The sequence below is a fragment of the Oncorhynchus kisutch genome, linkage group LG20, assembly GCF_002021735.2.
Source record: "Oncorhynchus kisutch isolate 150728-3 linkage group LG20, Okis_V2, whole genome shotgun sequence".
NCBI lineage: Eukaryota > Metazoa > Chordata > Actinopteri > Salmoniformes > Salmonidae > Oncorhynchus > Oncorhynchus kisutch.
Genome location: NC_034193.2, coordinates 12,710,241 through 12,734,744, shown reverse-complemented (window position 1 = coordinate 12,734,744; position 24,504 = coordinate 12,710,241). Strand labels below are relative to the sequence as shown.

The following is a 24,504-nucleotide window of genomic DNA, read 5'->3' as shown; positions in this document are numbered from 1 at the left end:
CATGTACATCTAAAGAAAATGTGAAATGTTTAATATCTATAAACTAAAGACAACCAGATAGTAACCATAAAACTAACAGTCAGCCTCTAGCTGTATCAAACACACACTCATTGGACTATAGAGGCTAAACCTCAAGTTAGATAAACAGATGCTGCAGAAATCTGAAAAGTATTTAACCCCTGAGATGAACCTTCCTCCCATCTGGACAGGCAGGATCATAGATCACTCTTTCCTGCTGTCCTCACTGCTTGCAGTAGGGGGGAGTTATTCGCCCGTAGAGTGTTTCCACCATTTTAACATAAACTGGGTGGGGATTCTTATGGGTTGGGAGCGATCAGACAATGATCAGAGTATTATTAGCCTTAACCTTTTTAAGGACATTTTAAATGTTTTGAGCAAGGTGCTGTGCAGAACCACTGATCTACAAATCATCCTGCATTCTAAAGAACTACCCAGTAAAAAATCCTCACGTACAAGGATTAGCAAAACACCTTGCTCATTCAGCCGAATGTAAATCGGTCAAGTCAACCAACAAGCCAAGGGCCTATAAAGCCCCATAAAACTGGCGGTCAAATAGGGAAATGGTTCCAATCCTTTTTCCACCATTCATTTTTCCCAAAGGGGATTTTAGAAACGCCTAGGATAAGGGCTGTGTTTCATGTAGGCTTACTCTGGCGTGGCGTTTTGATAACCATGCAAATCTCTTTTGGACAAGGTTGACTTTTATCAATATATTCGGCTCTGATTCGAAAGTGCTAATTAACATCAAAGTAGACATCATGCAAGACTATAAATCCCTGCAAGGTCCTTCATGTCATCTCTAGCTGACACCTGTGCTGACACCTTTGCTAACAGGTATTGTGTCAATTTAGAACTTGCCCAAGACCGTTCAGAATTGTTAATTTAAAGAAATGTTGCCAATTTATTCATTACAACATTTAGCTAACTTTAGATAGTTAATCCAGAGATTCTTCATTTTGCAGAGATTTGGCAGCCTCATCCAAATCATCATGGCATTCGTAGTTCTTTATGATAGCCACATTAACAGCTAATCAGCATTTCATTTGATGAAATACAGGCAAATATATTGATAAAAGTCACCTTGATAAAAGGAATTTTAAGTGTTTCTAAAATCCCATAGAAGAATGAAGGGTAGAAAACGATTGGAACCATGTCACTGTATTTACCGCTAGGTTATATGGATATTTTTACTGTGGTAATGAATTGTCTGCCAACACAGCGGGTGAAAGGGAGGGAGGAACCGAGGGAGAGCAGCTTTGCAGGGAATTAGGATTTACTCTGTATTAGCGTAGAGGAGGAGGAGGGAGGGAGAGAAAGAAAAACGCCTGAAAGAGCGGGAGTCGGAATATGTAACATTAAAGGCAAGAAGGAAATAAATGGATTCGGGGCTTGCTGAGCGTACCATAGAGGAGGGAAGAGAGACGAGGTAGAAAGAAAGGAGAAGACGGTGTCTGAAACAGCAACAGACAGATGTTCCAGAAAGCTGGCGAAGAGATACGGACAAGAAAAGGGGGGAGCGGGGGAGTGCAGAGGTGTGTAGAGAACATTGTCTGGCTGACAGACGATTTGAGAAACAACTGGAACAAAAAGGCCGGATGGGAGTCTATACTGACACATATGCACGCATACACACCCACAACACACACATGGATAGACTGCGGCCGACCAGTGACTCCGGTCGACTACTGCCAGTGGTACCCAAAGGTGAGTGTTGAGTAGAATAGCATTTTTTTTTGTTTTAAGTTTGGTGTGTGAAGATAGACACTACGCTGTGTTGGACTGAGCCACACACCTACCTAAACATACTATTGAGCACTGAGCATTACACCACGGATATTGCTTAATTTGATATGAACACTAGCATGGCACCAGTGTGTACAGCGCGCCACGGGAGAGGGGATTACTATGCGACCTGACACAGCTGCTGTTGCTATGTACCTTACACTTCTATATCAGTACATTATAAACTGGGTGGTTCCAGCCCTGCTGATTGGTTGACAGGCGTGGTATATAGCACGGGTATGACTAAACGTTTATTTGTTTTACTGCTAAATTACGTTGGTAAACAGTGACACCTCGGGGGTTTGTGGTATTTTGCCAATATACCATGGCTAAGAGCTGTTGCACAACGAAAAGCGGAGTGACCCTTAGCCGTGGTATAACGGCCTTATGCCACAACCCTCGTGCCTTATATCTTAAGTATACACTGACATGGTCACTTAGGTTTACACTACTCTGTAGGGTACGTGCTGTATGTGTCACAGGCTGGGATCTGAACCCGTGTCCCCAATGGGAGAAACCAACGTCTTGACCGTTAAACCAAGAGGTAATTCCCTCCTGGGCTGAAGGTGAAACTGATTTTGTTCGCGGACAGGGGTACCTCATCACGAGGCCGACTCATATCTGCTACGTTTGCTTGTGGTGTCTATAGCGCTGCCATGTATATGTGGTACAATGTTATTCATTTCAAATAGGTACTTGAAGTGTGCTGAAAACGATGCCAGAGCTCACCATAATTTTACTGTACCAGGGTTCATATTGAAGGGTCTTGACCCCAGGTCTCCCAGCCCACAGCCAAACGTATTAACCAATGCTGCACTATGGTTATAGGGAGATCATAACAAGCGAACTGGTACAGGAAATATTCATATTCAATCATCTCTCTCTCTCATCCTCTCAGACCCTCTCACTAATGCATTAGATGCCATTGTGGTCAGTACTGATCTCATCGAGGATGAACTCCGACCTCACCTGGAAACAGTACTTACTGTCATACAGGAAAAACGTGAGTCACACACACACACCTCTGACCACAGCAAAGAGGACACTACCTGCCAACGAAACCAAAAATTACACAAAAAGGTGGCCTTTCCTTCAAGGGAGAACTTCGATTTTGTCTATTCTCCAAAAGTATATTATGTACAGTAGCCAAGCTATTGTTAAACAGGATGGGGGGGGGGGGGGTCCATTAGTTACCACAGCCACAAAGTCCAAATATCGTAGATATTCATGAACATCAAAATTAGCTTTTTGGTCTTATTTTAGGTTAGGGTTAGCAGTGTGTTTTTCAGTTTAGGGTTAAGGTTAGGTTTAAAATCACATTTTAAGAATATACATTTGTGGTAACAAGTGAGGAACAAGAGAGAGAAGGAAGGAAGGGGTTGAGAGCGGGAGAGTTGGATGCGTGACCAATTGGACAAACAGTCGCTAAGCCGTTTGTGTCTGAGGGAGAGAGAGGGAGGGAGGGAGAAAGAGAGACGAAATGGGAGGGAGAGGCGAAAAGGTCACAGGGTTGATTAACCTGCCTGGATTAAACTCACACACACGTAAACAAACCATACACAATGTACATAAACTCAGCAAAAAAAGAAACGTCCTCTCACTGTCAACTGCAGATTTTTTTCAGCAAACTTAACATGTGTAAATATTTTTATTATTATAATATTTTTTTGCTGAGTTTACATGGCACACACATTATTCATGAAACAGTTTAGCTTCCGTCCCTCTCCTCGCTTCTATCTCGGCTCGAACCAGTGACCCTCTGCACACATCGACAACAGCCACCCTCGAAGCATCCTTACCCATCGCTCCACAAAAGCCTCGGCCCTTGCAGAGCAAGGGGAACAACTACTTCAAGGTCTCAGAGCGAGTGACGTCACCAATTGAAACGCTATTAGCGCGAACCCCGCTAACTAGCTAGCCATTTCACATCGGTTACACTCACACAGTCACGCACACACAGTATTCACATGCATGCCTGGATGGCTTGTAGGTAAGTGGAGGGAGAATACAGTAAAGAGTGTATATTGCACTTGTTAATATGATGCTGTGCATTTAATCTCTCTTTGTGTGTGTGGTGTGTAGAGCGTGGGGCTGCGGAACAGGTGGCAGTGAGTGGTGTATTACCTACTCTGGCTCAAGCCCTTAGGAGGAGAGGACCGCTTACTTTAATGACTGCTAAACTGGTGTCAGAACTGGCCAGAGAAAGTAAGTCTCTCTCTCTGCCTCTCTCTCTCTCTGCCTCTTTCTGCCTCTCTCTCTCTCTGCCTCTCATGGTTGTCATTCACTGTTTCTTTCTCCATCAGCGGTGATCAGGGAGAGGTGTGGGGAGACAGGGGTGTCATCTGCTCTGCTGTCTGTGCTGGTCTCCAGGGATCAGGAGTTGCTGATACACGCTGGCCGCGCTATCGCTCGTATCTGCTACGAGAGCCGTGAGTCATCGCTAACCTCTGACCCCTAACCCTCGACCACAGCCTTATATCTAACGCTTCAAGTCTAAGCCCTTAACCTAACCTTTCTTACACATATTTCTCTCTCTCTCAGGGTGTCAACAGGAGCAGTTGTTGCGTTTGGGGGCGGTCCCTAGGCTGGTTGGAATCCTGCTGGGTTTTAAAAGCAACCAGGCTCTGGAGGGTGTGTGTCTTGTGGCCCTGTGTAACCTAGGTGACATGGGAGAGGGGGGGGAGGATGGAGGTATATCGTGGGAGAGAGGCGTGTCACTATGTCCCGAGGAGTCTGTGTTTCGTGGCGTGACTTGTCACTCCTGCGGCTTTGGCTCCATGGTTACAGTCGTCAGACTGACCCAGTGGTCGCCCGGGCAACACACCGTCAGCATCGAGGTGTTATCCCGTTACTCCATCGGGTTCTGGACAATGCATAACAACCGCCGGACTGTGCGACGTTCACCACTCTCTCACCTGGGAACGTGTCCTAGGTTCTACAAAGCCATCAAGTACTCCGTTCAGAACATTCCCAACAGTAGGAGCCTCAAGTCACTGATCTTCCACATCTTCCTTTGAGAGGGGGATGGACTACAAACATGGCAGCATATTATGGACTACAAACATGGCAGTATATCATGGTTTACAAACAACGCACCATATTATGAACTAAAAACGTTTTTCATTGACTATGAATATGGTATTCTATCAATGACAAACAGGAGAACTCATTCACACCTTAGAGAGGAATGGACTACAAACATGGCATTTTATGGACTACAAACAGGTTGACTCTGAAAGTCACTACAGATACATCAGGACTGCAGACAGAAACCGAGATGACTGTGGGTGTTGGGGTTCTGGATATACCTTACCCAATTAGAAATAAATCGGAGTTCAATTTCTTTTCAAAATTGACGTTAAAGTTTCAAATCTATTTCTTTATTTTGTTTTGAAGAAATTCTAAAATAGTTTGACAACCCTGCTTTGTACGCTTTTAAATGATATCAAACTCAACTGTTTACCTTTTTCAGTCAGTGATGAAGACATGTGTCATGGTATGGTGGGGTATGCAAATGTCCAACTTTGAGAACCTTTATCTTTTGAAGGTTTTGGCATTCAGGTCCAAGATGTCCCTTTTTTTAAATTAAATTCAAATGGATTTACCCACACACACACACACACACACACACACACTACTAGGTCCGTATAGCGGCCGATAGGTTTGTTCATAACATTCATTATACACAATACAATCTTAGACTGAACTTCTTCCTGTGTAGCTCTTTCTCTCTCTCTCTGGGTTTTGTATCATAGACAATGTTTAAAATGTCAGAACAGTAGTTTTCCCATAAAACAATTTCATATGCAAGAACCGGTGACACTTGAAATTTCTGCTGTGCCATATAAAACCATGTTTTTGACAATTCGTTAGCCAATTTTACTACTCCACAAGTATTTCAACCTCATTCTGCATCCTTTGAACCTGTTGACCGTTAACGTTAAGTGGATGGCCATATAAAACACATGTTCATGAAGGCCATGAACAGTACCTAGTAATGCCTTACACTGTTAGAAAGCTCAGATTGTGCTTTTTTTTATTAGCTATTCATTTTATTTTAAATTTTATGCATTTAAAAAAAAACGGAAATGGTTCCAATGTTTTTTCCGCCATTAATTTTTCACATTGTGAATAAATAAAGTATAATTAATTGTGTGTTTGGTGTAGGTGTTCCTTGGCATGACGTTTTAATAGCCGTGTAATTCTCTCTCGGACAAGGTGAGTTTTATCAATAAATTCGCCTAAATTTACTCTAAAAAATTCGCAATGCTAATTATTGATGAACGTTACCTTGTCAGAGAGATTTGCGTGGTTATCGAAACGTCATGCCAGGGTATTCCTACACGAAACAGATACATTTGAAGTAGTTATAACATCCCAGATGGAACAATTGGAACAATTTCCGGGTTTTATGACTCATACTGTGACACTCGACAGTAAACAGTATGAACAATAGTAAATTGTAGATTACATTTTCACATTTCATATGCTATGAACAACCTATTATTTAAAAATGGCAAAATAGGGCTTAACACGTTTTTAGATAATCTACATATTCTCACAATTTTACAACTAACATGCTGTAAGATTTCAGCTGAATTATTACTGTAAGAATTTTTATATTTAATGGTCAGGGAAAATCTAACTCATTTCCTGGTGCAATAATCAAATTCGTAGTCTCTCCCCTTTGGGTTTCCACTAGATAGCACAGCCACAAAGCCAGAATTGGCTATATCGTAAAAAATTAATGAAGACAAAAATGTGCTTTTTTTTGTCATAATTTAAGGTTAGGGGTAGATATAAGGTTAGCAGTGTAGTTACGGTTTCAAGTCGCCTTTTACCTTTTAAGAAGAGAAATTGTAGATAGGCGGGGATTTGACTTTGTGGCTGTGGTAACTAGAGACGACGCTCCCTAAATCAAATCAAATGTTATTTGTCACATACACATGGTTAGCAGATGTTAATGCGAGTGTAGCGAAATGCTTGTGCTTCTAGTTCTGACAATGCAGTAATAACCAACAAGTAATCTAACTAACAATTCCAAAACTACTGTCTTATACACAGTGTAAGGGGATAAAGAATATGTACATAAGGATATATGAATGAGTGATGGTACAGAGCAGCATAGGCAAGATACAGTAGATGATATCGAGTACAGTATATACATATGAGATGAGTATGTAAACAAAGTGGCATAGTTAAAGTGGCTAGTGATACATGTATTACATAAGGATGCAGTCGATGATATAGAGTACAGTATATACGTATGCATATGAGATGAATAATGTAGGGTAAGTAACATTATATAAGGTAGCATTGTTTAAAGTGGCTAGTGATATATTTACATAATTTCCTATCAATTCCCATTATTAAAGTGGCTGGAGTTGAGTCAGTGTCATTGTCAGTGTGTTGGCAGCAGCCACTCAATGTTAGTGGTGGCTGTTTAACAGTCTGATGGCCTTGAGATAGAAGCTGTTTTTCAGTCTCTCGGTCCCAGCTTTGATGCACCTGTACTGACCTCGCCTTCTGGATGATAGCGGGGTGAACAGGCAGTGGCTCGGGTGGTTGATGTCCTTGATGATCTTTATGGCCTTCCTGTAACATCGGGTGGTGTAGGTGTCCTGGAGGGCAGGTAGTTTGCCCCCGGTGATGCGTTGTGCAGACCTCACTACCCTCTGGAGAGCCTTACGGTTGAGGGCGGAGCAGTTGCCGTACCAGGCGGTGATACAGCCCGACAGGATGCTCTCGATTGTGCATCTGTAGAAGTTTGTGAGTGCTTTTGGTGACAAGCCGAATTTCTTCAGCCTCCTGAGGTTGAAGAGGCGCTGCTGCGCCTTCTTCACGATGCTGTCTGTGTGAGTGGACCAATTCAGTTTGTCTGTGATGTGTATGCCGAGGAACTTAACTTGCTACCCTCTCCACTACTGTTCCATCGATGTGGATAGGGGGGTGTTCCCTCTGCTGTTTCCTGAAGTCCACAATCATCTCCTTAGTTTTATTGACGTTGAGTGGGAGGTTATTTTCCTGACACCACACTCCGAGGGCCCTCACCTCCTCCCTGTAGGCCGTCTCGTCGTTGTTGGTAATCAAGCCTACCACTGTTGTGTCGTCCGCAAACTTGATGATTGAGTTGGAGGCGTGCGTGGCCACGCAGTCGTGGGTGAACAGGGAGTACAGGTGAGGGCTCAGAATGCACCCTTGTGGGGCCCCAGTGTTGAGGATCAGCGGGGAGGAGATGTTGTTGCCTACCCTCACCACCTGGGGGCGGCCCGTCAGGAAGTCCAGTACCCAGTTGCACAGGGCGGGGTCGAGACCCAGGGTCTCGAGCTTGATGACGAGCTTGGAGGGTACTATGGTGTTGAATGCCGAGCTGTAGTCGATGAACAGCATTCTCACATAGGTATTCCTCTTGTCCAGATGGGTTAGGGCAGTGTGCAGTGTGGTTGAGATTGCATTGTCTGTGGACCTATTTGGGCGGTAAGCAAATTGGAGTGGGTCTAGGGTGTTAGGTAGGGTGGAGGTGATATGGTCCTTGACTAGTCTCTCAAAGCACTTCATGATGACGGATGTGAGTGCTACGGGGCGGTAGTCGTTTAGCTCAGTTACCTTAGCTTTCTTGGGAACAGGAACAATGGTGGCCCTCTTGAAGCATGTGGGAACAGCAGACTGGTATAGGGATTCATTGAATAGGTCCGTAAACACACCGGCCAGCTGGTCTGCGCATGCTCTGAGGGCGCGGCTGGGGATGCCGTCTGGGCCTGCAGCCTTGCGAGGGTTAACACGTTTAAATGTCTTACTCACCTCGGCTGCAGTGAAGGAGAGACCGCATGTTTTCGTTGCAGGCCGTGTCAGTGGCACTGTATTGTCCTCAAAGCGGGCAAAAAAGTTATTTAGTCTGCCTGGGAGCAAGACATCCTGGTCCGTGACTGGGCTGGATTTCTTCCTGTAGTCCGTGATTGACTGTAGACCCTGCCACATGCCTCTTGTGTCTGAGCCGTTGAATTGAGATTCTACTTTGTCTCTGTACTGACGCTTAGCTTGTTTGATAGCCTTGCGGAGGGAATAGCTGCACTGTTTGTATTCGGTCATGTTACCAGACACCTTGCCCTGATTAAAAGCAGTGGTTCGCGCTTTCAGTTCCACACGAATGCTGCCATCAATCCACGGTTTCTGGTTAGGGAATGTTTTAATCGTTGCTATGGGAACGACATCTTCAACGCACATTCTAATGAACTCGCACACCGAATCAGCGCATTCGTCAATATTGTTATCTGACGCAATACGAAACATGTCCCAGTCCACGTGATGGAAGCAGTCTTGGAGTGTGGAGTCAGCTTGGTCGGACCAGCGTTGGACAGACCTCAGCGTGGGAGCCTCTTGTTTTAGTTTCTGTCTGTAGGCAGGGATCAACAAAATGGAGTCGTGGTCAGCTTTTCCGAAAGGGGGGCGGGGCAGGGCCTTATATGCGTCGCGGAAGTTAGAGTAACAATGATCCAAGGTCTTTCCACCCCTGGTTGCGCAATCGATATGCTGATAAAATTTAGGGAGTCTTGTTTTCAGATTAGCCTTGTTAAAATCACCAGCAACAATGAATGCAGCCTCCGGATAAATCGTTTCCAGTTTGCAGAGAGTTAAATAAAGTTCGTTCAGAGCCATCGATGTGTCTGCTTGGGGGGGGATATATACGGCTGTGATTATAATCGAAGAGAATTCTCTTGGTAGATAATGCGGTCTACATTTGATTGTGAGGAATTCTAAATCAGGTGAACAGAAGGATTTGAGTTCCTGTATGTTTCTTTCATCACACCATGTCACGTTAGCCATAAGGCATACGCCCCCGCCCCTCTTCTTACCAGAAAGATGTTTGTTTCTGTCGGCGCGATGCGTGGAGAAACCCGTTGGCTGCACCGCCTCGGATAGCGTCTCTCCAGTGAGCCATGTTTCCGTGAAGCAAAGAACGTTGCAGTCTCTGATGTCCCTCTGGAATGCTACCCTTGCTCGGATTTCATCAACCTTGTTGTCAAGAGACTGGACATTGGCAAGAAGAATGCTAGGGAGTGGTGCACGGTGTGCCCGTCTCCGGAGTCTGACCAGAAGACCGCCTCGTTTCCCTCTTTTTCGGAGTCGTTTTTTTGGGTCGCTGCATGGAATCCACTCCGTTGTCCTGTTTGTAAGGCAGAACACAGGATCCGCGTCGCGAAAAACATATTCTTGGTCGTACTGATGGTGAGTTGACGCTGATCTTATATTCAGTAGTTCTTCTCGACTGTATGTAATGAAACCTAAGATGACCTGGGGTACTAATGTAAGAAATAACACGTAAAAAAAACAAAAAACTGCATAGTTTCCTAGGAACGCGAAGCGAGGCGGCCATCTCTGTTGGCGCCGGAAGTCGATAGAGATGTCATCTAACATAATGTTTGTCCCTCGTGATGAACACAGTGGTTTCAAATTTTACATTTTCAGAAAAGTTTTGTTTTAATTCAATTAGATATAAATAGATGTGTGTTTGTCGTAGAATGATGAGACTAGTATAGGGTCACCTTTGCAGCGCTATACGGCTTTGTGCCTGTGATATTTGCATATTTCCGTTGGGAAACGCCAACTGTGAAGTACGCGTTTTCAATAACTCAATTCGCCTTTGCACTCCTAAACAATTCCATTTTTTAAAATTGGCAAAGGGTAAAGTCTACAAAACTTAGTTCACTCTGTTCGTAGCATATTTTAGTTTGGCGAACAGAAAACTATTGAGATCACATTTTTCGTCGATAAGTAAATTTGCCAAACGGATGTTACACATTTATACATCCGGTGAAATATCTGTCATTGTTTTATCTGGGTGTGGGGTGTGTCGAATGTGCTCTGCTGTTAGGTTAGAGGATTTTGAATGAGCTGTGTTTTTTTACTTCCGTTTCTTGCCATGAAACTACCCTACATTGAGCTACCATACCGCTAGAGTTTGGATGAGTCTGAGTCGTGTTTCACACAAATAATTGTAAAATTGCATTTATAAAACTGAGAATTGTTTAGTTTTTAATTTAAGTAATGATGATGACATTTTATTTCTTTTTTCTTTTTATTTCACCTTTATTTAACCAGGTAGGCTAGTTGAGAACAAGTTCTCATTTACAACTGCGACCTGGCCAAGATAAAGCAGAGCAGTGCAACAAAAACAACACAGAGTTACACATGGGATAGACAAATGTACAGTCAATAACACTGGAGTGATAGATGTGCAGATGATGATGTGAAAGTAGAGATACTGGGGTGAAAAAGAGCACAAAAAAAAGAACAATATGGGAATGCGGTAGTTGGGTGGGCTATTTACAGATGTGCTGTGTATGTAACCGATGTGAAATGACTAGCTAGTTAGCGGGGTGCTCGCTAATAGCGCTTCAATCGGTGACGTCACTCACTCTGAGACCTTGAAGTAGTTGTTCCCCTTGCTCTGCAAGGGCTGTGGCTTTTGTGGAGCGATGGGTAACGAGGTGGGCAGAGGGTGGCTGTTGTCGATGTGTGCAGAGGGTCCCTGGTTCGAGCCCAGGTAGGGGCGAGGAGAGGGACAGAATATGTACAGGTGCAGTGCTCGGTAAGCTGCTCTGACAGCTGATGCTTATAGTTAGTGAGGGAGATATTAGTCTCCAGCTTCAGTGACTTTTGCAATCCGTTCCAGTCATTGGCAGCAGAGAACTGGAAGGAAAGGCGGACAAAGGAGGTGTTGGCTTTGGGGATGACCAGTGAACTATACCTGCTGGAGCGTGAGCTATGGGTGGTTGTTGCTATGGTGACCAGTTAGCTGAGATATGGCTGGGCTTTATCTAGCACAGGCTTATAGATGAACTGGAGCCAGTGGGTTTGGCGACAGATATGTAGTGAGGGCCAGCCAACAAGAGCTTTTGGGGCGGCAGGTAGCCTAGTGGTTAGAGTGTTAGACAAAAAAACAAAAGGGAGGAGGTTTCTGATGTTAACATGCATGAAACCAAGGCTTTTACGGTTACAGAAGTCAACAAATGAGAGCGCTTAGGGAATAGGTGTAGAACTGGGGGCTACACGGCTTGGGATAACCTCTACATTACCAGAGGAACAGAGGAGTAGGATAAGGGTATGGCTAAAGGCTATAAAAACTGGTCGTCTAGTGCATTGGGAACAGAGAATAAAAGGAGCAGATTTCTGGGTGTGGTAGAATAGATTCAGGGCATAATATACAGACAAGGGTATGGTAGGAAGTGAGTCCAGTGGAGTTAAACCTAGGCATTGAGTGACGATGGGAGAGGTTGCGTTTCTGGAGGCACCAGTTAAGCCAGGTGAGGTCTCCGCATTCGTGGGGGGTGGGACAAAAGAGCTATCTTAGGCATGTTGAGCAGTAGACAATACATATAGACATTAGAGATAGGCATATAGCAATCATGGGTGTTTGTTGGGAGAGCTAAGACAACAATGGGTAAATGGCGATGAATGGGCAGAGAGGGTCAGTTAGGTACATACAGGACCTGAGTTCGAGGCTGGGGCCGACAGATAAATAAAATGAGGTACAGTGTTAATGAACAGATCAGCAGGCATCAGCTGTGTAGCCGAGTGATCTTAGGGTCCGGTGAGCAACAATAGGTGAGTCGGAGCCATTCGGTAGTCGCTACTACACTAGGCGAGCGGGAGACACGGCAATCAGAAAGCCAGCTGGCCGGGGCTAGCAGATGGATCTTCGGGGACATGGCAATGGAAAAGCCTGTTGAAACCACATCGGATGATTACGTCAGCAGACCAGTCGTGGTGGATCGGCAGCGCTCCGTGTCGACAATAAAGGGTCCAGGCTATAATTAGCTGGTATACTCCGTCGGCTGGTCGGGAGATGGGCCTAGCTCGAGGCTAGCTCAAGGATAACTGGTGCTTTCTTTGGGACAGAGGTGTTAGCCAACAGTAGCCACTCGGTTTCAGCTAGCTAGCTGCGATGATCCGGTGTAATGGTCCAGAGCTTGCGACTGGTGATGCGGTGGAGAAAAGCAGTACGTTATGCTCGGGGTTGATTTCGCGCTGTGCAGACTGGCAGGTAAACGTCTGAGCCAAAGCTGGCTAGCGTCTGAGCTAAAGGTGAAGACAGCTAGCAGTGGCAAACAATGACTACTAGCTAGTAGCTAGTTTGCTGGCTAGCTAATGATGAAGGTTCCAGATATAAGGTATAAAACAATTGCAGATCCGTACCACATTGGGTGAGGCGGGTTGCAGGAAAGTATAGTCGTGGCCAAAAGTTTTGAGAATGACACAAATATACATTTTCACAAAGTCTACTGCCTCAGTTTGTATGATGGCAATTTGCATATACTCCAGAATGTTATGAAGAGTGATCAGATTAATTGCAATGAATTGCAAAGTCCCTCTTTGCCATGCAAATGACCTGAATCCGCCAAAAACAATTCCACTGCATTTCAGCCCTGCCACAAAAGGACCAGCTGACATCATTTCAGTGATTCTCTCATTAACACAGGTGTGAGTGTTGACAAGGACAAGACTGGAGATCACTCTGTCATGCTGATTGAGTTCAAATAAACAGTCTGGAAGCTTCAAAAGGAGGGCGGGGCTTGGAATCATTGTTCTTCTTCTGTCAAGGGGCGGCAGGGTAGCCTAGTGGTTAGAGCGTTGGACTAGTAACCGGAAGGTTGTGAGTTCAAACCCCCGAGCTGACAAGGTACAAATCTGTCGTTCTGCCCCTGAACAGGCAGTTAACCCACTGTTCCCAGGCCGTCATTGAAAATAAGAATTTGTTCTTAACTGACTTGCCTGGTTAAATAAAGGTAAAATAAAAAATAAAAATAAACCATTGTTACCTGCAAGAAAACATGTGCCGTCATCATTGCTTTGCACAAAAAGGGCTTCACAGGCAAGGATATTGCTGCCAGTAAGATTGCACCTAAATCAACCATTTATCGGATCATCAAGAACTTAAAGGAGAGTGGTTCAATTATTGGGAAGAAGGCTTCCGAGCGCCCAAGAAGGTCCAGCAAGCGCCAAGACGTCTCCTAAAGTTGATTCAGCTGTGGGATCAGGGCACCACCAGTACAGAGCTTGCTCAGGAATGGCAGCAGGCAGGTGTGAGTGCATCTGCAAGCACAGTGAGGCGAAGACTTTTGGAGGATGGCCTGGTGTCAAGAAGGGCAGCAAAGAAGCCACTTCTCTCCAGGAAAAACATCAGGGACAGACTGATATTCTGCAAAAGGTACAGGGATTGGACTGCTGAGTACTGGGGTAAAGTCATTTTCTCTGATGAATCCCCTTTCCGATTGTTTGGGGCATCCGGACAAAAAGCTTGTCCAGAGAAGACAAGGTGAGCGCTACCATCAGTCCTGTGTCATGCCAACAGTAAAGCATCCTGAGACCATTCATGTGTGGGGTTGCTTCTCAGCCAAGGGAGTGGGCTCACTCACAATTTTGCCTAACACAGCCATGAATAAAGAATGGTACCAACACATCCTCTGAGAGCAACTTCTCCCAACCATCCAGGAACAGTTTGGAGATGAATAATGCCTTTTCCAGCATGATGGAGCTCCTTGCCATAAGGAAAAAGTGATAACTAAGTGGCTCGCGGAACAAAACATCGATATTTTGGGTCCATGGCCAGGAAACTCCCCAGACCTTAATCCCATTGAGAACTTGTGGTCAATCCTCAAGAGGTGGGTGGACAAACAAAACCCCACAAATTCTGACAAACTCCAAGCATTGATTATGCAAGAATGGGCTGCCATCAGTCAGGATGTGGCCCAGAAGTTAATTGACAGCATGTCAGGGCGGATTGCAGAGGTCTTGAAAAAGAAGGGTCAACACTGCAAATATTGACTCTTTGCATCAACTTCATGTAATTGCCAAAAAAGCATTTGACACTTAGGAAATTCTTGTAATTATACTTCAGTATTCCATAGTAACATCTGACAAAAATATCTAAAGACACTGAAGCAGCAAACTTTGTGGAAATTAATATTTGTGTCATTCTCAAATCTTTTGGCCACGACTGTATGTTTAGTTTGTAGATGGAAAGTGAGATTTAAAATATACACGAAAAAGAACGAAAACAGACTATTTACAGACTAATTAACACGGGACAAGACAAACACACGTCCGACTGCTAAGCTATCTTGGATTGCTGTCAGTGGAGGCTGGTGGGATGAGTTATAGAAGGACGGGCTCATTCTAAAGGCTGGAATGGAATTAATGGAACAGAGTCAAAGACATCAAACATATGAAAACAACATGTTTGACTCTGTTCCATTAATTCCATTTCAGCCTTTAGAATGAGCCCGTCCTTCTATAACTCCTCCCACCAGCCTCCACTGATGGCTGTACTATTGAAAAAAAATATATATATATTTATATAGCCCTTCATACATCAGATGATATCTCAAAGTGCTGTACAGAAACCCAGCCTAAACCCCAAACAGCAAGCAATGCAGGTGTAGATGCACGGTGCTAGGAAAAACTCCCTAGAAAGGCCAAAACCTAGGAAGAAACCTAGAGAGGAACCAGTCTATGTGGGGTGGCCAGTCCTCTTCTGGCTGTGCCGGGTGGAGATTAGAAACCTAGAGAGGAACCAGGCTATGTGGGGTGGCCAGTCCTCTTCTGGCTGTGCCGGGTGGAGATTAGAAACCTAGAGAGGAACCAGGCTATGTGGGGTGGCCAGTCCTCTTCTGGCTGTGCCGGGTGGAGATTAGAAACCTAGAGAGGAACCAGGCTATGTGGGGTGGCCAGTCCTCTTCTGGCTGTGCCGGGTGGAGATTAGAAACCTAGAGAGGAACCAGGCTATGTGGGGTGGCCAGTCCTCTTCTGGCTGTGCCGGGTGGAGATTAGAAACCTAGAGAGGAACCAGGCTATGTGGGGTGGCCAGTCCTCTTCTGGCTGTGCCGGGTGGAGATTAGAAACCTAGAGAGGAACCAGGCTATGTGGGGTGGCCAGTCCTCTTCTGGCTGTGCCGGGTAGAGATTAGAAACCTAGAGAGGAACCAGGCTATGTGGGGTGGCCAGTCCTCTTCTGGCTGTGCCGGGTGGAGATTAGAAACCTAGAGAGGAACCAGGCTATGTGGGGTGGCCAGTCCTCTTCTGGCTGTGCCGGGTGGAGATTAGAAACCTAGAGAGGAACCAGTCTATGTGGGGTGGCCAGTCCTCTTCTGGCTGTGCCGGGTGGAGATTAGAAACCTAGAGAGGAACCAGGCTATGTGGGGTGGCCAGTCCTCTTCTGGCTGTGCCGGGTAGAGATTAGAAACCTAGAGAGGAACCAGGCTATGTGGGGTGGCCAGTCCTCTTCTGGCTGTGCCGGGTGGAGATTAGAAACCTAGAGAGGAACCAGGCTATGTGGGGTGGCCAGTCCTCTTCTGGCTGTGCCGGGTGGAGATTAGAAACCTAGAGAGGAACCAGGCTATGTGGGGTGGCCAGTCCTCTTCTGGCTGTGCCGGGTGGAGATTAGAAACCTAGAGAGGAACCAGTCTATGTGGGGTGGCCAGTCCTCTTCTGGCTGTGCCGGGTGGAGATTAGAAACCTAGAGAGGAACCAGGCTATGTGGGGTGGCCAGTCCTCTTCTGGCTGTGCCGGGTGGAGATTAGAAACCTAGAGAGGAACCAGGCTATGTGGGGTGGCCAGTCCTCTTCTGGCTGTGCCGGGTGGAGATTAGAAACCTAGAGAGGAACCAGGCTATGTGGGGTGGCCAGTCCTCTTCTGGCTGTGCCGGGTGGAGATTAGAAACCTAGAGAGGAACCAGGCTATGTGGGGTGGCCAGTCCTCTTCTGGCTGTGCCGGGTGGAGATTAGAAACCTAGAGAGGAACCAGGCTATGTGGGGTGGCCAGTCCTCTTCTGGCTGTGCCGGGTGGAGATTAGAAACCTAGAGAGGAACCAGGCTATGTGGGGTGGCCAGTCCTCTTCTGGCTGTGCCGGGTGGAGATTAGAAACCTAGAGAGGAACCAGGCTATGTGGGGTGGCCAGTCCTCTTCTGGCTGTGCCGGGTGGAGATTAGAAACCTAGAGAGGAACCAGGCTATGTGGGGTGGCCAGTCCTCTTCTGGCTGTGCCGGGTGGAGATTAGAAACCTAGAGAGGAACCAGGCTATGTGGGGTGGCCAGTCCTCTTCTGGCTGTGCCGGGTGGAGATTAGAAACCTAGAGAGGAACCAGGCTATGTGGGGTGGCCAGTCCTCTTCTGGCTGTGCCGGGTGGAGATTAGAAACCTAGAGAGGAACCAGGCTATGTGGGGTGGCCAGTCCTCTTCTGGCTGTGCCGGGTGGAGATTAGAAACCTAGAGAGGAACCAGGCTATGTGGGGTGGCCAGTCCTCTTCTGGCTGTGCCGGGTGGAGATTAGAACAGAACATGGCCAAGATGTTGTTTTAAATTGTTATTTTCTGTACTATTGCTATAAAAGGTAAAAGCTATAGAATGACATTTATTTACATTTATTACATGTATTATTCATATCATTTTTGACATGTTTATTATATTATAGACACCTTAATACAGACTTTTAAATTATATTATATGAGCAAAACAGTACAATAAAAAAATACATAACATTTTTTTTTAAAGAGTGTACTAATGTTACAGTGACTACTACAACAACAACAAAAAACACTTAAATATATTTAATTTTGTCCTTGAAACATTTAATTAAAATACTATAGAATGCCATTCATTCCAATGGAGGACTGTTCCTACTAGGGAGTGCCAATACGGCTGACCGATTTGACCTAACAGAAGTTGATTTATAAGAGAATTACCTTGATATGCCTTGATAAAACAATGACATTATAAACAAAAGTCCCTTAAATAGTGGACTTAATGTATTTTCGTTTTTCTTCTGATATGAATATTTTTCATAACAGGTGCAAGGTAGGTGTGTTACCTGCTCATATAACCTGTAGCCACTCCAGGGGAAGACTGGGACAATTCGGCCCTAGAATTTTATCCACACCAGACCACATCACTGCACACGCTGCAAACTCATTATCACCGGTGCCACTAGCTTAACAGTTGGTGGCAGCAGCCCATGATTTGTTAGACCCATATAGTGAGTTGGCTCAACATCTTATAAAGTCATTCAGAAGTTGTTTCATCTAACACGTCCAAGCAGGATATTTTGACTTACATCCGAATCCAATGATAGTCATGCATTTTGGGTTGATGTGTAGACAATAGTTGCTATATTTTACTGTCCAAATTAAGGTGACCATATTCTGGGAATTAAAACCGGATAGAAAAAATTGTCTATCTAGTAATTTTACAATCACCCAAGTTTGGTAGCCTATGCTGTTGGATGAACTTTCTGGCCATGGGCATTGTGGTTCATGCGATGGTTTGTATTGTATTACTGATCACCACACAAGCAAACGAGTTTGGTACAGGGCTAGATTTGTACATGCCAAATCTCATTGGATACAGCGTTTGATTATTGAAATACTGGCTTAAAAGCAACTTCAGAGTTGCTTTTTTCCTTATGAAGGCTAATCAGGGACGTCTGGTCATCCTAGTCAAAATAGAACTCCAGAATTTCCAGATTTCTTTTGTTTCAATAGAGATTACTTACATACATCTTTATGTGCACTAACTAATATCATAGGCTAATTCATATGGGGTTCAACACCTGCTGGAAGTGGAAACTCAGAACCCATTGCTAACTTTAAATATAATACCCACTGCCAGTAGTTATGTGACCTTTAGGGGTATGCCCTCGCACATTTCACACGCACAACTCCATATCTCAAAGCCATATCAAATATAAAATAGTTGCTATTCACCTGAATATTGAGAAATACAAATTATACCTCCAGAAAGCTGAGACCCTCATCTCTTCGACAAGGACAAGCGGGCGAAGCTTCCAAAGCTGTGTGTTTCCCGCAATTACATTTTGAAATGTTATACGATCAGACTGCATTTTTCTCTTGAGCTATGGGGGTAGAGGAGAGCTATGGGGGTAGAGGAGAGCGGCTTGCTCATCACATCAACAGGGCCCAGCAAGGGCACAGGAGCAGGGCAGACACTTTCATTACAGGAATCATGAGGATAATGCACTTCTGTTTGACCAAATAATGGTTTTAGCCACCCAAAAAATAGGACATTTTGAGTGAGGTCACAATGTAGAATGTGCTCTTTCTACATGTACAGTGGCTTTTGAAATTATTCATCCCCCTTAGCATTCCTATTTTGTTGCCTTAAAACCTGGAATTAAAATGTATTTTGGGGGGGGTTTGTATCATTTGATTTACACAACATGCCTACCACTTTGAAGATGCAAAATAAGTTTTATTGTGAAACAAACAAGAAATAAGACAAAAAAAACTGAAATCTTGAGCGGGCATAACTAATCAGCCCCCAAAGTCAATACTTTGTAGAGCCACCTTTTGTAGCAATTACAGCTACAAGTCTCTTGGGGTATGTCTTTATAAGCTTGGCACATCTAGCCACTGGGATTTTGGCCCATTCTTCAAGGCAAAACTGCTCCAGCTCCTTCAAGTTGGATGGGTTCCGCTGGTGTACAGCAATCTTTAAGTGATATACCACAGATTCTCAATTGGATTGAGGTCTGGGCTTTGACTAGGCCATTCCAAGACATTTAAATGTTTTCCCTTAAACCACTCAAGTGTTGCTTTAGCAGTATGCTTAGTGTCATTGTCCTGCTGGAAGGTGAACCTTCGTCCCAGTCTCAAATTTCTGGAAGACTGAAACAGTTTTTTTTTTTATTTTTTTTATTTTACCATTTTGTGTATGTCCATTACATGAAATCTAAATAATAACCCATTTAAATTACAGGTTGTAAATCAAAAAATAGGTAAAATGCCAAGGGGGGTGAATACCTTTGCAAGGCGCTGTATAGGCTACCTTTCTGTTTAAAAGAAAATGTATTTACTATCCATGATGTTGTCTGTCTAACTGATGAGAGAGTCGGAGCAGGTCTCTTTGCTGATGTCGCATTTGACATTGAATGTGTCTTTGCATGACCTCAGCTCAGCCTATCAGAAAAAACGTTCCGGCCCAGCTTGGTCGGGGGGCCGGCTGTTGCCCACTGATCAGCCAAAGGGGCGGCAGGGTAGCCTAGTGGTTAGAGCGTGTGACTAGTAACCGGAAGGTTGCGAGTTCAAATCCCCGAGCTGACAAGGTACAAATATGTCGTTCTGCCCCTGAACAGGCAGTTAACCCACTGTTCCTAGGCCGTCATTGAAAATAAGAATTTGTTCTTAACTGACTTGCCTGGTTAAATAAAGGTTTTTAAAAAAGGCTCATTATAGATTAGTATGGCCATGTCACCTTTCTCATTGTTTTATTTAGTATATCATTGTTTGTGTGTGTGTGCCAACTTTGACCAGACCACCCAACAACAAAAATGCCCAGCCCATCTGGCATTTTCCAGAATTTCCAGATGGCAAATCCGCCCCTGAGCCATTAGGATCCACTTTCACTATCAGTGACAGACTGATACTATTGATAAGACTACACAGTGGAAAGGAAGGCTGGGTTTCACTGAAACCTGTCATTTCAATGTTAAAACAGTTTACCAATTACAACCAGACGTCCGCTTCTAGCATGGTGTTATCACCTCCCCAAACAGAAAAAAATACTTTTAAAATACATTTCGTTTTTATTTATTAGTTCATTAAATTTGTAATAATTTAAAATACATTTAGTTTTTATTTATTAATTCATTAAATTTGTATTAATTTAAAATACATTTTTGGAATATACTGTATGTCAAAATGTTCAGAATTGGTCAAATAATTTATTTTAAATATATTAGCAATGTATTTGTGTAAAAATGTATTTTAATTAAATATATTTAATAAGAAATACAGGGCCTTCGGAAAGTATTCAGAACCCTTGACTTTTTACACCATTTGTTATGTTACAGCCTTATTCTAAAATGAATCCTTGTAGTTAGATGTTTTAGTATTTGATATTGTTGCCATAATTAATTGTTATAAAGTTTGCTAGTTAGCGTAGCCTCATGCTAAGCGATTGCGTAGAATTGTGTAACATTTATTTTTACACTACTATACAGGGTAATCTGTTGCTATGTGTTGGACAACACACATACAATTTGATGGTTTTACATGCTAGAATGCATACCTTTTGCACTATTTGTAAGTGAAATGCCTTTATTTTGGTACAGATACTAATTCATTGAATAGCAATATCTATATGTACTGTTAAAGAGACTGAATATAAGATATAAAAGTTTTTTATGTAGATATTTCTCTATTGATAATGAGTACTGTGAACAAAACAATTGTTATGAACCAGACAATTGACCTTTGACACTTGTGGATAAAACAATATATAATAATAATAATTCTTCAAGCTCTGTCAAATTAGTTGTTGATCAGTGCTAGACAATCATTTTCAGGTTTTGATATAGATTTTCAAGCCGATTTAAGTCAAAACTGTATTCACAGTCTTCTTGGTAAGCAACTCCAGTGTAGATTTGGCCTTGCGTCTTAGGTTATTGTCCTGCTGAAAGGTGAGTTTGTCACACTCTGATCTGTTTCGCCTGTCCTTGTGATTGTATCCACCCCCTCCAGGTGTCGCTTATTTTCCCCAGTGTATTTATCCCCGTGTTTCCTGTCTCTCTGTGCCAGTTTGTCTTGTATGTTCCAAGTCAACCAGTGGTTTTTCCCGTACTCCGGCCTTTGATATTGTCCTTTTTCTAGGCCAACCCAGTATTGACCCTTGACTGTTCTGGACTCTGTACCCAGCTGCCTGACCATTCTGCCTGCCTTGACCTATGGCCTGTCTGCCACTCTGTACCTCCTGGACTCTGAACTGGTTTTGACCTTTTGCCTGTCCACGACCATTCTATTGCCTACTCCTTTTGGATTTATTAAACATCTTAAACTCCAACCATCTGCCTCCTGTGTCTGCATCTGGGTCTCGCCTTGTGTCATAATATAATTAATCTCCCAGTGTCTGCTAAACCAGGTTAACCTCTAGGATTGTGCCTGTGCTTAGCTCCATTTAGTTGATTTTTTTATCCTGAAAACCTCCCCAGTCCTTAACAATTACAATCATACCCATAACATGATGGAGCCACCATTATGCTTGAAAATTTGGAGAGTGGAACTCAGTAATGTGTTGTATTGGATTTGTCCCAAACATAACACTTAGTATTCAGGACCAAAAGTTAATTGCTTTACCACCTTTTTTGCAGTATTACTTTAGTGCCTTGTTAAAAACAGGATGCATGTTTTAGAATATATATATATTTGTCAATTAGGTTACTATTGTGGCATAACTACAATGTTGTTGATCCATCCTCAGTTTAAACTCAGTGACTGTTTTAATGGCACGATTGGCCTCCTGGTGAAATCCATGAGAAGTTTCCTTCCTCTCTGACATCTGAGTTAGGAAGGACGCCTGTATCTTTGTTGGGCTGGGTGTATTGATACACCATCCAAAGTCTAACTTCATCATGCTTAAAGGGATAATCAATGTCTGCTTTTTTTTACCCATCTACCAAATAGGTGCCCTTTGTGAGACATTGGAAAACCTCCCTGGTTTTTGTGGTTGAATCTGTGTTTGAAATTCACCTTACATATGTATGCGTAAGGTACAGTATGTGTGGGTACAGAGATGAGGTAGTCTTTCAAAATCATGTTAAACACAATTATTGCACACAGAGTGAGTGAATACAACTTATTATGTGACTTGGGTTAGGGGAAGATGCAACAAAAGCTATTCACCAGCGAAAAGACACTGAAGGCTGGTATTCAGCACAAATACAACAAATGCCGGTCACCAGCACAAACACAACGAAGGCTGGTCACCATTGAAAACAAAACGAAGGCTGGTCGCCATTGAAAACAAAACGAAGGCTGGTCACCAGTGAAAAGACAATGAAGCATGTTCACCAATGAAAAAACAATGAAGGCTGGTCACCAGTGAAAACAACCAAGGCGAGACACCAACGCAAATACAATGAAGGCTGGTCAACATCAAAAACTAAGGCTGGTCACCAGCACAAATACAACAAAGGCTGGTTACCAGCAAAAACACAAATGCTGATCACCAGCGAAAACACATTATAGGCTGGTCACCAGTGAAAACACACAATGCTGGTCACCAACACAAACAGAACGAAGGCTGGTCACCAGCGAAAACACAATGAAGGCTGGTCACCAGTGAAAACACATTGTAGGCTGGTCACCAGTGAAAACACACAATGCTGGTCACCAGCACAAAACAGAACGAAGGCTGGTCACCAGCGAAAACATAATGAAGGCTGGTCACCAGTGAAAACACATTGTAGGCTGGTCACCAGTCAAAACACACAATGCTGGTCACCAGCACAAACACAACGAAGGCTAGTCACCAGCAAAAACACAATGAAGGCTTGTCAACAGCGAAAACAAAACAAAGGCTGGTCACCAGCACAAACACAACAAAGGCTGGTCACAGGCGAAAACACAACAAAAGCTGGTCACCATTGAAAACACATCGAAGGTTGGTCACCAGTGAAAACGCATCGAAGGCTGGTCATCAGTGAAAACACACAATGCTGGTAACCAGCACAAACACAACAAATGCTGATTACCAGCGAAAACACAATGAAGGCTGGTCACCAGTGAAAACACACACAATGCTGGTCTCCAGTAAAAACACACAATGCTGGTCACCAGCACAAACACAACAAATGCTGATCACCAGCGAAAACACAATGAAGGCTGGTCACCAGCGAAAACACAATGAAGGCTGGTCACCATCGAAAGCAAAACAAAGGTTGGTCACCAGTGAAAACACAACGAAGGCCACACACAAATCAAATAAAATGTTATTTGTCACATGCAACGAATACAACGAGTGTCGACTTAACCGTGAAATGTTGCTTATGAGCCCTTCCGGTACGATGACGAATAAAAAGAAAAGAATTGTTAACACAAGGGGAATAAAATACACAAGAATGGACCTACATGGGCCTCCCGGGTGGCGCAGTGGTCTAGGGCACTGCATCACAGCGCCAGCTGTGCCACCAGAGACTCTGGGGTTCGCGCCCAGGCTCTGTCGCAGCTGGCCGTGACCGGGAGGCCCATGGGGCGACACACAATTGGCCTAGCGTCGTTAGGCCGGTAGGGATATCCTTGTCTCATCATGCACTAGCGACTCCTGTGGCAGGCCGGGCGCAGTGCACGCTAACCAGGTCGCCAGGTGCACAGTGTTTCCTCCGACACATTGGTGCGGCTGGCTTCCGGGTTGGATGCGTGCTGTGTTAAGAAGCAGTGCGGCTTGGTTGGGTTGTGTTTCGGAGGATGCATGGCTTTCGACCTTCGTCTCTCTCCCGAGCCCGTACGGGAGTTGTAGCGATAAGATAGTAACTACTAACAAATTGGATACCACGAAAAGGGGGTAAACATTTTTTTTTTAAGAATGGACCTATAAATGGGGAGTGCCAGTACTAGATCAATGTGGGTCTATATAAAGGAGTACCAGTACTAGATCAATGTAGAGTTATATACAGGGAGTACCAGATCAATGTAGAGCTATATACAGGGAGTACCAGTACCAGATCAATGTGGAGCTATATACAGGGAGTACCAGTACCAGATCTATGTGGAGCTATATACAGGGAGTACCAGTACCAGATCAATGTGGAGTTATATACAGGGAGTACCAGTACCAGATCAATGTGGTGGTATATACAGGGAGTACCAATACCAGATCAAAGTGCAGAGGTACAAGGTATTTGAGGTAGATATGTC

The 24,504-nt window shown here is 44.1% G+C and overlaps 1 protein-coding gene across 1 annotated transcript; it reads left to right on the top strand.

Moving 5' to 3' along the window:
* The first annotated feature begins 386 nt into the window (after positions 1 to 386).
* On the top strand, positions 387 to 7,185 carry LOC109866090 (rap1 GTPase-GDP dissociation stimulator 1). Its single transcript, XM_031799065.1, has 5 exons — positions 387 to 1,725; positions 2,702 to 2,806; positions 3,886 to 4,008; positions 4,107 to 4,232; positions 4,345 to 7,185. Exons 1-5 carry the CDS (start codon positions 1,617 to 1,619, stop codon positions 4,818 to 4,820), a joined length of 939 nt encoding a protein of 312 aa, XP_031654925.1. The 5' UTR covers positions 387 to 1,616; the 3' UTR covers positions 4,821 to 7,185.
* Positions 7,186 to 24,504: the final 17,319 nt, after the last annotated feature.